Source organism: Eschrichtius robustus, chromosome 14 (genome assembly GCF_028021215.1).
Source record: "Eschrichtius robustus isolate mEscRob2 chromosome 14, mEscRob2.pri, whole genome shotgun sequence".
Classification (NCBI taxonomy): Eukaryota; Metazoa; Chordata; class Mammalia; order Artiodactyla; family Eschrichtiidae; genus Eschrichtius; species Eschrichtius robustus.
Genome location: NC_090837.1, coordinates 18003502 through 18018309, shown reverse-complemented (window position 1 = coordinate 18018309; position 14808 = coordinate 18003502). Strand labels below are relative to the sequence as shown.

At 52.0% G+C, this 14808-nt stretch overlaps 1 protein-coding gene across 1 annotated transcript; it reads left to right on the top strand.

Moving 5' to 3' along the window:
* The first annotated feature begins 8238 nt into the window (after positions 1-8238).
* CRYBB3 (crystallin beta B3) lies at positions 8239-13311 on the top strand. The gene is made up of 5 exons (XM_068563390.1): positions 8239-8313; positions 9865-9983; positions 11343-11475; positions 11806-11948; positions 13146-13311. Exons 1-5 carry the CDS (start codon positions 8239-8241, stop codon positions 13309-13311), a joined length of 636 nt encoding a protein of 211 aa, XP_068419491.1.
* Positions 13312-14808: the final 1497 nt, after the last annotated feature.

Genomic DNA, 14808 nt, shown 5'->3' with positions numbered 1-14808 from the left:
TTCTTTGAATTTTGATATGTATATATGTTTTTATGTTAAAGAACAGGAGGAGAGGCGTGTGAATAGTTTGCTTGAAGTATCCAATCATCTCAGGTTATCTTATCCCTACCCCAAGCTTTTTAAAAATTCTGATTGTCACCCTGGTGTACATTTTCCTGGTTCCTATTCATTCGAGCTCTGATTTCTGTAGGGTGACCTTTGTCCCTTGGCCTCAAGGTTCAAAAAACTGCAGCCCAAATGGCAGTGCCTTTCCCTCCCAAACATCAGACCCACCCAAGAGGCTTTTTCTCCAAAGTCCCTTTCTGAACATGACCTGAGCTGCTGGCATAAAAGATCCATTCCCAGTTGGTCTCAGGACAAACGATGAATGAGAGGTCCTTTTTGTTTCTTCTCACCTCTTCTTTCTACCCAACCTCCCCCCAATTCTACCTGACCAGGTGCTTTTTCTAGGTCCAAATGCAGGAAGGGAGGGTCTTGCTGAAAGCCCTTCTCTGGAGGGGAGTCCCCCCGACCCCCAGCCCAGGAACTCTGGACAGACTTGCTAGACGCTAGGTAACCAAGTATAGGCTTGCCTTGCCTCTTTTTTTCTTGGCAACTCTAAGCTCATTCCCAGGAATCTCCAAGACCTCTGGGGTCTCCAGTCATGTCTACTCTGTCATTTTTTTTGGAAATCCTCCGCACCAGCCTCCTCCACCTCTTAAGCCCAAGGCTCCAGCAGTCATCCCAGAGATAGCCGGCCCACTGCCGTGTCTGGAGTTGCCATAAACTTTGTGCCAACCTTGCCCGGGAGATGCCCATGTGTGAGAGAGTTGCTTGGGCAGTTCACAGGGCAGCCTGTGATTGCTGAGGGGCACTGGGGCTGAGCTTCTTAATGGATCTTTGCTCAGCAATGGACTTCCCAAGAGGTGAAAGTCTCTCCTAATAAATCCATTCTTTGCAAATGGTGTCAAAACTTGCTTCCCTTCTCCCTGGCCACCCCTCCTTCAGTCTCTATTTGTCTCCTCAGATCTTCTTCCTCCCTTATCTCCCTTTACCACCTCTTCCCTCTCTTGGATATGGCAGGATGGAGACCAATCCCGTCTCTGCAGGTTAAGACAAACACCCGGGCCCGAGAGGGGTTGTGGTTCAGCACCATGGACAGTGACCGAAGTGGGGGTGAGAGGCCCTCCCTCCCTGAGTCCTGTTGGCTGAGCTTCGGCTACTGGATGGGCGGTTGTTGGAGCCTGTCACCCGGGCAACCTTGTGCATCTGGAAACCTCATGCATGTGTGTCTGGAGATTTGGTCCTGCTTGATCGTAGTTTGTATTCTCTTCATTCCCTGAGTTTGCGGTCAGTCCGTTCTCTCTGGCCATTTGGGGATTTAATCCTTTCAGGAACTGCTTCAGTTGATTTTTCTTTCTTACTCTTTAAAGATCCAGTTCATGTTTTATTTCAATTTTGCTGTAGCGTCCAGGTCAGTAGGTCCTCTTTAAAAGACACTCCTAGTGTGCTTTGACCCTGATGTCTTTTCTCGGCTGCTGTCTTTCTTTGCCTTTCTCGAGGTGGGAAGGCCCCCTGGTACCATCTTAGGCTGTAGGAAGCGACTTGCTCTGTTCAGTCAGTATAGCGCTACTCACCATGCAGAACTCTCAGTTTTGAATTAGTCACGTTTCATCCCATGCATACCCAACAGGAAAGCAAAACACTTGTAAACAAGATTGACCTGGAGGTCTTCTACCTAACCTCCCACACCTGGATTGGAAATAAAAATCCATGTAATTCCTTGGTGATGAGGACATACAGAGTCCACCCCCTTGAAACTGACTACAGCAGCCTCATCCCCTCACCGTTGAGCAGACAGTCACAGTGGGTCAGGAGCAGCCTACTCAGGGCAGGCTCCCGTGACCCCTGGCTCCCGCTGTGATCAGTACAATGAAGTTTGCAGCAACTGATGCTTAAAGCCTTTGCAGATAGCCAGGCAAATGGGTTATTTATTTCTCCTCTTTCTAAACCAGGTGAGCTCTTGGGGGCTAAGCAAGGGGTTGTATGCTAGTTTCTTGAGTTTGCCTGGAGCCACCTTTGGAAATCTGTCTCCTTTTAAACTAACTTAATATGCCTTAATCATTTGTATGCAATCAGGTCACCCGCCCTCATCCAGCCCTCCTCCCCTGGGCCTTTGGCTTTCTTTAAATGAGAGTTTTATACGGAATGCATCAAAAATAAGGTGGATAGATAGGTGATTTTTTAAAGTATCCTCTCTCTCACTCTCTCTCTCCCCCTCCATCCCCCCACACCCCCTTTGCACATCAGCATTTTGAGAGCTGGCCTTTTGATAAGCCCATATCTTTCTCCCCTCCAGTAGATCCCCTTCTTCATGGTCTCTTGCCTAATGTAACAGAAGCCTTTGGCCTGTAAAATTCCATGGCGAGGCCTCAAAAAGCAGTGTTGTGGAGAATCTCTCAGTACCACCAGAGAAACTCCAGTGGAAGAGAAGCCTCACTAAACTCCAGTGGAGTTTAGGATGTTGGGGGCTTTGAGTGATGCTGGCCTGACGGCCTCATGTTGTCGGGATTCGGGGAAAGGACAATCAGATGGGGAGGTTTTGCAGGGGACAAGCAAAGTCACGTGCTTTCAGACGAATGTGTTTTCCCTTGTGCTTCCCAGGAAGAAGTGAGGCCAACTCTAGGTATCGGAATAGAGGTGAGCCTGAGGTCTTCAACCTTAGAGGCTGTGCAGGGGATTTGGAAAAACCTTAGGCATGATTTCCATGAAGGAGACCTCAGCTGCTCCCACCTGGCGCTGACAGCTGCCTTGTCCATTTACATTTTTCATCACGATACCCCCAGACTGCCCCAGGAGCTAGGCGTCATTACAAAGCTAAAAACCCACAGATGTGTCATTGGATCACCTCCAAAACAAAATGCTTGCTTAAAGGTGACGTGGGCCTGCGTGGAAGACAGCGTCCCACCCAAGGAGAGGACTCTCAAGCCAGCCGCTCCCTCTCTCCTCCTCCATCCCTGTGGTCCCTCCCACACAGCCCTGTCCCTTAATACAGGAAGCTAGATGATGGTTGTCTTTGTGTAAACTAGCATTTCAGGGTGAGGTCTGCAGGGAGGTGGGGGAAAAGCTCTATCCACCGGGAATTGCGCCCCCTCCAATTTATGCCGTGGCGAGTCACTACAGTAATGGAGAATCCTTCTATCGCCTCTGACTGTGCCTTTCCTCCTCCAACATGTGATAATATAGGAAAGCAAAAAAAAGAGCCCCATGGCATCGTGATTCCATGGGGTAGGAGGGAGCCACTTAAGGGAGAGCGGACCTGCCCCACATCTGGAAGGGGGTCCACCTTGGGCCCCACCCCCTTAGGGAGTGATGGATCTGAGCCCTGTGCTGAGAAGCTGCCAGGAGTTACCCTGTTGGAATTCTGGGCAAGTCGAGGGTCTGGAAACATAGAACCGCATAGAAAACCAGTAGGCATGAATGTGCTGGGTCTTGGTCTGTATCTCCTTTGGCCCCCATCACCCCTCTAGAGATTTCTTTCTTTTGTCTAGGTTGGTTCCTGCAGGGAGGGGGCCAGAAAGCCAGGTTCCTGGAAAGTCAGCCTGAGATTTCCAGCAAGGTAACCTCTCAGCCGCTCCCTGTTGCCCTCCCAGAATCTCCTTAAACAGTCACCCTCACAGCTGGCACCACACCATCTCCTCCCATGAATCAACCTGGCACTGTTTTAACAATCTCCGGTGGCGTCACGCCTGCTAAAAAAAAAAAAACGTGATGCCGTTGTCTAAAGAATGATCTCATTCCACATAGCCTTATAGGTCCTGTAAATACGGGGCTCATAAAAGTCACCTGTTGTGTTACTGAAGATATTTTGTACTGTGTCGTTTCCTAAATCATACCAACATCCTACAAGTCCTGCACTTCCCAGACGATTATGATCCTCAAAATGCTTTGTAAGGTGGAGGGGGGAGTGGAAATATATATACATACGCTATGTATTTTCCTAACCTTTCTTCTGGGTCCCTTCCTCCGATATTTGAGTCACGATCGAAAAGGAACTCGAGTCCTGTGTGCAGGAAAGTTGAAGCGTCCGGCCAGTTGGTGTCCTTGCAGTTGCCTTATGAATTCACAGGCTCCAGGAGTTCTGAACAGAAGGTGGTCGACCGGCACTTTATCCAGCCCCAGAAATGATCTCTAATCGTGTGACTGAGAATTCATCTAGAAAAACCTATATTTTTAACATCAAAACAAACGGGGCTTCCCGGACCTCACAGAGTATTGGATGTCTACCAGTGCTTTTCTATTTTGTAACTGTAAAGAGGTTTCATACGCACAGCAGAGCAGTTGGGAATCTGGTCGACTGCCCTAAAACAAAAATGACCTTTGCATGTACAAAGACGTTGCATTCAGACTCTGAAAACAGCAAATAAAGCTTTGACGCGATCTGCACTGGAGACGTCAGCGTGTCGCGGTGTGTGAATGAATGGACTCCCCCACGCATGCATGCCTGTCCCCAGCTGAGTCAGTCTCTCCGCTGTGCCGAGCTGGGGGGCCAGACAGCGGGAGGGCGCAACAGGGGTCCTGGGAGAGGGGGCCGATGGAGACAAAGCAGGGTCTCCATTCGACGTGGGGTTGGGTCCTCATTCGGCCTCCTCCTGGCTGTGGGGTATCTCTGAACCCTCACGGTTCTGCAGAATGGGGGTGGTGACAGCGATAACAGTGGGCAAAAGTTAAAGGCAGTGGCTCTCACCTGGGTGGATTGTGTCCCCCGCACGACATCTGGCAATGACAGGAGATGTTGTTTTAGTTATCACAAGGAGGGAAGGGAGGCGCTACTGGCATCTAGTGGGTGGAGGCCAGGGTTGCTGCTCAGCATTGTACACTGTGCAGGACAGCCCTCCCACCCCATCGCACAGAATGACCCGGCCCCAAATGGCAATAGGGCCAAGATTGAGAACTCTAGGTTAAAGAAATGTGACCCAGGAAATCTGGGCGTATAGTAGGTCTTCAGGATCCTAAAGGAACTGATGGGGGTTGGGGAGTCAGGCCTGATAGGCTGTCGCACCTCTGTCTTCCCCCTTATATCCCAGGCTGCATCCCAGGTTAAGGGGTTGAGACCAGCTCTGCTTTCCATGAGCACCAGCAGGAAGCAGCCTCTTGGTTTGAACTGTCAACAGTAGGCAGGATCCTCAGTGACTAAAATCTAGAAGGTAACGCTGTGCTGAGTGTTTTGCTTTCGTGATCTCTCAATGGCTCGAGGAGAGAGAAGCTTCTCCATTTACAGATGAGGAGACTGTGATTCTGACCTTCATTCACTCACCCAAGGTCACACAAGTCCACCTGTTTCCAGAGCCCAGCTGTCACCCACATCTCCAGGGATGCAAGGAGGTTGGGTTTTATGCTGACTTGAGAATGTTAGCTAAAAACAACAACAAAAGAAAACCCTCTTGGTTAACAATTTACCCCTTTGCCCTCATTATTTTATTCATTCAGCAATCATTAAATACAGGTTCCCCTCCACTATCCGAAAGTAGAGCATTCCTCTGAAACCTTTCCTAAGCCGCAATGGCATAAATTGAAGAAGCAATTACCTGAGGACACATCTTGTTTACAGATGCACAGAAGAAATGGAGATAAAGCACAGATGCTCTCAGACACAGTTCAAAGCTCTGGCCGCTTGACGCTGAGATACTGAGTGTGGTTCCCACAGAAGGCACTTGGTGGCACCACTCGCTGCTTGGGGCTCACCTCGCCACTGTCGTGGCTCGTTATAAAATGAACACCGAACGTGATTTTTGTTTTTCACCCTTTTTTTGTAAAAGCAAAAATTCTCTGGATTTCTTTCCGTTAAAAAAACAGGTACTAATGTAGGTCTTTTATAAAAGCAAAGTAGCTTAAGGCAAACTTTCGAAAAGCCAGGAAATTCTGTAGCTATCACAGGCAAAATTATACTTTGTTAGGCACACACACAAAATGCATGGATCTTTTTTTTTTTTTTAGTCATAAATAAAGGGACTATCATGATCATCTTTATTTCTATTTAGGCTAAGAGCTGGGCCCTGGAGGAGGCCAACCCCTTCTCCTCCTCTCTGCTGTGTGACCCTGGGTGAGTGACTCCACATCTCTGAACTGTTTCCCCCTCTATAAGGTGGAGATCATAATTCCTCCCCTAAAGAGGGCTGCGTGAGGATCGAACGTACTGCTCATGAAGCTGGCCCAGTGCCATGCACATAGTAGGTCTTCAATAAATGGTCACTGTTATTCGTCAATGTATAACGAAATGTATAACGAAAGTGAATCTTTGTATAACGAATCTTCTGTATAACAAAAATGAATCTTTGTTGGGTCTGTTACCACATCTCGTGGAAATGTTTGGATGGATTTACACCCACCTTGGAGGGTATGTTCAGGGTGATCTGACTTAAAATTTAGGCCACATGGCACATGGGAAAATTGAGACATTCTGGGACCCCTCACTTTAAGAACTGGAGCCATTCCAAGGATGTCATGCACCCCAATAGGAAGATGGTGGAGCTGAGAAGCCAAAGGAAGGAAGTTGAGGACACTGAGATCTTTACACCCCGATGCCCCCTACCTGGTGCTGCTGGGCTTCCCACAAAGCTGATGCAGTCCGTCTGCCCCCAGGAAGTCATCAGAGGCCACGGCTGAGGGCCTCCCTGGGCCTGCTATTGGGGTGAAGTGGCCCGCACAGAATCAGGTGGACAGCGCGCTGCCTCAGCAAGCCAGGATGTGCTGGGCTGTCAGAAAACGCCCATAAATAGGACGGTCCCTGCAGAAGCAGACTGAGTCTGCAGACGGCATCGGCCCTTCTGTTCTTCTGGCGACTGCAACAGGTTCATTCTGGGTATGCGGGGAGAGAGAGGCAGGCCCGGACCTTGGTGGTCTCCGGGGGGCGTGCACAGCTGGCCCCCTGCACCACCCGGGGATCCACGTGAGGGCTGGAGCCGAGAGGGAGGACGCAGGGCAGGCACCAAGCCAGCTGGTGTCTGGGGGGGTGGGCAGGGTCGAGCCCTTGGCTGTGAGCTTAGGGCAGGGGGCCTACAAAGACTGAGCACTGCTGAGGAGGGGGAGTGGGCAAACTGGGGGGCTGCCACATCGGCTGAGAATCCTTCATGAGCTGGACCTCCATGAGCTGGACCAGGCCCTGTTTTCTGCTGAGGCTGGACACAGGCAGACAGGCAGCCCGCAGGCTACGCATCCCTGGGCCTGTGTCCTGAGTATATGGGCCACGCAGCCCATCTACTTCCAGGAACGTGGGGTGTAGCTGAGGTGCCTTCTGGGCCACTGTGGATGTCTGAAATGGGCATGTGTGTGTGCAAGAGAGAGAGGGGGCTGTGTTTGTGCAACAGGTGGGAAGTGACTGTGTACAATGACCACGGGAGCTTGTGTGTGTTTGTGTGTGTGTGTGTGTGTGTGTGTGTGTGTGCACCTGTGCCTGTGCTGATAAGCAGGAGAACAGTCCTACGTGTCTATGTGTGCGGCATCAAGAGAATCCTTCCACGTGACGAATGCAGGCCCAGTGGTGTGTGGCACGTCCCTAGGGATGAAGGGGAGCTGTCTGTCTGTCTGTTTGTGTCTGTGTCTCTTTAAGTGGCTGGAATAAAGTAAGTGCTCCATAAATGCATATGAAATGAATAAGTGAATGCAGAGAAACTGGACTGGAGCCGGTGTCCCAGGACCTGGTCCGGCATCATGCTTTCTCTAGATGTCTGTCTGTCTGTCCATCTCCCACCAGTCTGTGGTCTCCTCTTCCTCTCCATCACCCAGCACAGGGCCAGGCACCAACTGGGTTCTCACAGAATCTTTGGCAAGTGAAGGAGTCAGTGAACAAAAGACTATACTGCTTGGGGTGCAGAGGCAGGAGAGATTCCTGTAGAGGAAACCCCGGCAAAGCCCACCCTCTGAGCAGGGTCTGGAGGTGCTGTGTCCGCACAGAGCTCCGGGTGTGGGGGAAGGGCACGCGCTTTGGAGCCCAGTCCCAGCCCCAGCTCACTGGGCCTCGGGATTGCCCTCTGTAAAATGGGGATCCTGACTGTCCCGGTGCCTGTGGTCCATAGTGGATGCCAAGGGGATGTTTGCTGAATGACTGAATGACCACATGTAGGTTGTGAGCAATGACCACATCTTGGAGGCAGCCAAGTTCTGTAGCTCAGCCTCGACTCCAATCACGTCAACACCTGGTTTCGCCCAGGTGCACCTGGTGACTCTTTTGCCTTTGAAGCCACAGGTGTTCCTGGGGCGATGGCGGAGCAGCACAGCGCGCCGGAACAGGCTGCCGCCGGCAAGAGCCACGGAGGCCTCGGGGGCGGCTACAAGGTACCGGGCAGGGAGGGGGTCCCGGGGGCTCTGGGCCCAGGGCTGCTCTTGGTCCTCGGGGTCAGCCTCCTGGCCAGGCAGCCTCTCTCCAGAAAGGAGCCGCAGCCCTTCCGGCCAGCTTGGACCACGAGCACATCTCCCCGGCCTGCGATAAATTCGCTTCATGGTTCTGCCCCATCTTTCCTCTTCTGTGTCCTTGTCTGCAAAATGGAACTGGTCACGCGCACCCTGCCAGTCTCAATGCGGGTTTCGGGAGACACGGCGCTGACTCTCCTGCCTGACCTTGGTCCGGTCCCTGGCCCTCTCTGGAACTCAACAGCCCCATCTTTAAAATGGGGATGGTACCCACACTTCTCAGTGTGAGAGCTCAATGCATGTGCCATTACCATGGCCAGCTAACGGAGGAATCTGAGAGCTGGGATTTGTTGGCTCTGTCATTTTTTTTTTTTTTTTTTTTTTTTTAGTTTTTGGCCGTGCTGTGTGGCATGTGGGATCTTAGTTCCTTGACCAGGGATCGAACCCGCGCCCCCTGCATTGGAAGCGCGGAGTCTTAACCACTGGACCGCCAGGGAAGTCCCGGCTCTGTCCTTTCTAAGCTATCCCGGGGGCTTTAATTTGAGATGGGGTCCGGGAATGAATTGACTAAGGAGATAACTGGGGGCTTTAACCAGAAGGGTGCACACCGGGAGGGGAAGAGCAGCAAAGAGGCCTGCCTGCCTCTGGGCCTGGTTCGTGGGTGAATCAGCCTTGCCCTGTGGACCCCCAGCTTTCCCCTGGGGAGAGCTGCCCAGAGGCAGCCGCCCACCAGAGAAGAGGGTATCACTGCCGGCCCTTCCTGGCTCCTTTTGGCATTTGGCTTTCCCCTGACCACGCCAGTGCTCGGGAGAAAAGAGCCAGCTGGCTTATTGAATCCATGCCTCCACTTAACTTGCTGCCGCAAGGACGCTTTCTGAGCCTCCCTTGACCTTTGTATAAAATGACCAGAGCCAATGTTCCCCAGGGACCTGCTACAAAGACAGATTGTGCTTCTAGGCGGGTGAAAGAGGCAAAACCTTCCTCTGCCTTTGCAACCACTTCCTCTGGGGTATAGGGACAGGTGAAGTTCAACTGTTGCAAACTGGAGTTTTATTTGTCCTGAGCAAGACTTTTTAAATGGAGAAATTTCACATTAAGGAAATTACAGATTTCTGGCTTCTCTTGAAAAGCTTAGAAGGGGGCCCACAGTCCCTCCTAACCGCAGCGGCTTCATTTCCCTACAGTTATCCCTCTGGTTATTTTGGTCATTTTGCTTTACTTGATTTTGCACTGCCTCCGGCCAGAGAGCAGAATTGCAGTCCCTGGATTAATGGGGGGTTCCTGGAGGTGTTCCCCTCCATGGCCACCAGGGGGCAGGGCAGACCTGTGGCGGTGCTGGCTTCAGGCCTGTACCAGGCAGAGCTGAGGGAGCGGATGGCAGTACCTCCCTCCAAGGCCCTAAAGAGGACCTGGCAGGACACAGGCTGGGGCTGGGAACCCTGCCCCGGTGGGATGCTCAGGAGGCTGCCCTTCCAGGTGATCGTGTACGAAATGGAGAACTTCCAGGGCAAGCGGTGCGAGCTCTTGGCCGAGTGCCCCAACCTGACAGAAAGCCTGCTGGAGAAGGTGGGCTCCATCCAAGTGGAGTCGGGGCCGTGAGTACCTGCACCCCGAGCCCCTCCTCACAGCCCTGAGCCCTCTGGAAGTCGGGAGGTCCAGGATCAAGCTCTAGATCTGCTGTGGGGCCTTAGGCAACTCCCTTCCCATCTCTGGCCTCAGTTTTCCCACCTGTAAGATAAGAACATTGAACTGTGATTTTCTTGGAATCCTTCTAACTCTCCATCTCTGAGGTCAGTAGCAGGGCGCTGTGGAGAGAGAACAGAGGAAGGCACCCAGCACCTAGCTCGGTGCCTACTAGTGGGATTTAATAGTTTTAATAGTTTTAATAATGATGATAATATCTAAATTTTAATGTGCTTTATATCACTGAATCCCTCTTGACAGATGAAGAAACTGAGGCCAAAGTGGTCACGTGTCCTGTCCACGTCCATGTGGCAAGCAGGAGTCCCAGCTGGACCCTGAATGCTTCAGGTGGAAAGTCCAGGCTCTGGTACTACCCACTTGGGTGATCCTGGGCAAGGTGCTTCACCCGCTTGGCCTCTGTTTTCTCATCTGTCAAATGGGATAATAAGGGTACATACTTCAGAGAGAGTTTTTGTGAAAACGAATGGAAGGATGCACATAAATAATTACAATATAATAGTCATAATAGCACTAACAATATAATAGTAAGAAGAAGAAAAATAAGAGGAGGAGGGGGAGGGGCAGGAGGAGGAGGAAGAGAAGGAGGAGATGTCTATGGAATACTTACTGTGTGCCAGACATTGCATTTAAAATGTTTCTGAGAGACTTCCCTGGTGGTGCAGTGGTTAAGAATCCGCCTGCCAATGCAGGGGACACGGGTTCGATCTCTGGTCCGGGAGGATCCCACATGCCGCGGAGCAACTAAGCCCGTGCGCCACAACTACCAAGCCTGCTCTCTAGAGCCCGTGAGCCACAGCTATGGAGCCCGCGCTCCTAGAGCCCTTTCTCCGCAACAAGAGAAGCCACCCCAGTGAGAAGCCCGCACACCGCAGTGAAGAGTAGCCCCCGCTCGCCGCAACTAGAGAAAGCCCGCGCGCAGCAACGAAGACCCAACGCAGCCAAAAAGAAAAAAAAAAAATTTTAATAAATAAAAATAAAATAAAGAATAAAATAAAATGTTTCTGAGCAGCCTACACAGAGGCTGCACATAAAATAGATTCTCAGTACTCCTCCCCAGGATGGTTTTCTGACTCAGAGTCTCAACTCCCAGTATGTTCTAGCAGCTCCCTCAATACCAGGACCAGGGGTCAGTAGTAGCGTTGGAGGGAAGGTGCAGGGTCAGAAGCCAGCAGCTCTTGGGCACCCCCCTCACTAGTGCTGGGTCCTCCCCGAGGGCAGCAGAGGTGACCCAGGCCTCTTTCCTCCCGCAGGTGGCTGGCATTTGAGCGCAGGGCCTTCCGCGGGGAGCAGTATGTGCTGGAGAAGGGGGATTATCCTCGCTGGGACGCGTGGTCCAACAGCCACCGCAGTGACAGCCTCCTGTCCCTCCGGCCTCTGCAAATAGTGAGTATAGCTCCCAGAAGCAGGACATGCCTGGAGCTCGTGCGGCAAGCTCCTTTCACGAGCTCAGCCGAGGGCTTGGCTGGCATTCTACATGAATAATTCTGATCTCCTGCCACCCTCTCTGTGCCTCGGTGTCCCTATCCGCTAAATGACTGAGTTTTTAACCAGACCTGAAAGGTCCCTCTTGGTCTTACGGCTCTCTGGCTCTAAAATTCCTAAGGAGACCAGCTCTGGGGGTGGGCGTTATTTGACTTAATTCTTTCCTGGAGCCTCCCTGCTCCCTGTTCTGGGCATGGGAGCAGCCGGTTCACCTCGTGGTCTTGCCCCCAGGATGGTCCGGATCACAAGCTGCATCTCTTTGAGAACCCGGCTTTCGGCGGCCGCAAGATGGAGATAGTGGACGATGACGTGCCCAGCCTCTGGGCTCACGGCTTCCAGGACCGTGTGGCGAGCGTCCGGGCCATCAACGGGACGTAAGGGACCTGATCCCACTCTTGCCCCTGCCCTGTCCTCCAGTTAGCATGCCTCTGGCTCCACACAGAATCTTTGTTCACAATTGCCTACACAGCTGACGTTTCCTGCTCCTTCAGGTCTGGAGGCCCTTCACTCAAGTCAGTGCGTCTACACCAACCTTGCTCAAAGCCCCATTCAAGATCTCCCATGATGCGAATGTCCAATTGCTTGCATTCCTGTACCGTTGGATATCCAGGAAGCCTTGACTTATAGACAGTTTTATCTTTTTTTTTTAACCAAGTGAAATCTGTCCCCCTTACCTGTCTCCATCAAAGTCTTCACTCCTTTTCTGAACATCCCTAGGCCCTTGAACTCAGATATTTTTTTCCTTTTCACAATCCTTGTCCTTACCAGGGAACCCAGCCTGTATGTGGGTGTGGCTTGAGTAGTACATAGGAGAGCAGGTTCATCACCGCCCTCCTTCTAGGCTTGATGTCTCTGTTAATGCAATCTTAGGATCACCATCCCTTTGTCCAGCTGACTGTATCTCACTTGCAGGCTTGTGATCTGGGGTTGGGCCTTGAAAGGTGCCACCTCTACCTGATAATAATGTATTCAACAACTTTTTACTAAGTTATCACCTATGGTCAGGGTATGGGGGCAACAAGAACTATACAATTCCTCCCTCAAGAATTTCACAGTCTTATAGGGAGACAGACAAGGAAATGGTATTCACAATTCGTTGTGATCAGAATTGTGATGGGGGATGTACAGGGGCTCTGAGGGTCCTGATGAGGCACTTGATTCAGCCTGGGGGTGTCAGGAAGGGCTTTCTGGAGGAGGAGATATCTGAATTGATATGTAAAGGATACTAATGAAAGAGGAGATGAAATAAGGTTGAGGCAAGGACAAGCATTCCAGGCAGAAGGAACAGCATGTGTAAAGGCTCAGAGACAGGCAGGTTCAGGGAGAATAGAATAAGACAGGCTGGAGTGTGGGGTATAAAGAGGGAATGAGAGATGAGGCTAGAGATGCTGCATGAAGAATCCTGTGGGCAGGACTAGGAGTTTGAGTTCATCCCGAGGGCACTGGGGAGCCAGGGAGGGATTTAGGCAGGTGGAGAGCATGATCAAACGCTGGTTTTAAAAGACTCCGTCTGGCTGGAGGCAAGAGATTGGACACTGACCATCCTCACCCCGACCTTGGTCTCCCTGCAGGTGGGTTGGTTACGAGTTCCCCGGCTACCGCGGCCGCCAGTACGTGTTTGAGCGGGGTGAGTACCGCCACTGGAACGAGTGGGACGCCAACCAGCCACAGCTGCAGTCTGTGCGCCGCATCCGCGACCAGAAGTGGCACAAGCGGGGCTGCTTCCTCAGCAGCTGAAGGGCGCCCAGGCCCCAGTGGCCCAGGCCCGCCCTGGGGGGCAGCAAGGGCAAGAAGAGGCGGCTCCAGGGCCGGGGTGAGGGCCTGTCTGGCCACCCTCCCCCAGAATCTGCTCAATAAAGCCTGGGGCCGGTCCCCCACCTGCCATGTTCCTCCGTGTCACTTTTTGAGGGGGCTGGGCCCCAGGTAGAGCCCAGGGGAGGGGCAGGATGAAGGAGGCTGGGGCTTGAGGGTTCTGAGAGCCCCAAGGGAGGGCTGTGAGCTGTTCTCCCATTCGAGGCTCTGGTCCTTATCAGGCAGAACCACACGCGCATCCTGCCCTGATATTGTGTCTGTCTGTCTGTGTCTCCATCTGTCAGTCCGTCCATCCAACCATCCTTCTAGTCTTCCTTCCATATTTCTATGTTTTCTTCTGTCCATTGATTTATCCATCCCTCCTTCTACCCACCCATCTTTCTACTCATTCTTTCAATTCTTCCCCCTATCCTCCCATCAACCCATCCCTCCATCCCTCCATCCATCCATCTTACGTCCCTCCCTCCATCCACCCATCCCTCCATCCCTCCACCCATCCCTCCATCCCTCCCTCCCTCCCTCCATCCATCCATCCATCCATCCACCCATCCATCCATCCACCCGTCCACCCATCCATCCATCCATCCATCCATCCATCCACCCGTCCATCTGTCCATCCGTCCATCCATCCATCCATCCATCATCCATCCACCCATCCATCCATCCATCCATCCATCCATCCATCCATCCATCCACCCATCCATCCGTCCATCTGTCCATCCATCCATCCATCCATCCACCCATCCATCCATCCATCCATCCATCCCTCCATCCATCCATCCCTCCATCCATCCATCTTACGTCCCTCCCTCCATCCACCCATCCCTCCATCCCTCCCTCCCTCCCTCCCTCCCTCCATCCATCCATCCATCCATCCATCCATCCATCTACCCACCCACCCCTCCCATCCATCCATCCTTGCCTCAATCCTTTCACCCATTAATCCATCCATCCTTCCTTTCTCCCATCCACCTGTCCATCATTCCCCCTCCATCTCTCTGTCGGTCTCTATTTTCACTAACTTATTCAACAAATTCCAGGCCCTGTTCAAGGCCTGAGGTCACAGCAGTGAACAAAGCAAAGTCCCACCCACACAGAGCTCACCTTCTATGAGAGAGACAGAACATAAATGAACAGGTAAAGTTTGAATATAATGCCAGGAGGTGGGAAGGGCTAAGGACAAGGAAGCAGGATACAAGGATGCAGAGTGATGGGGTCACGGTCAGAGAACTCTGAGGAGGTGACATTTGAGCTCAGACCTGAATGACCCATGAGAACATTCCAGGCGGAGGAAGACCAGGCTTGAAGGTCATAGGCTGGAGTGCGGCTAAGTGATGGAGACACAGCAAGGAGGGTTAAGCAAGACAGGGGGAGGGGGTCAGAGAGGGCGTACGGTCGGCATTTAGGACTCCACAGACTCTG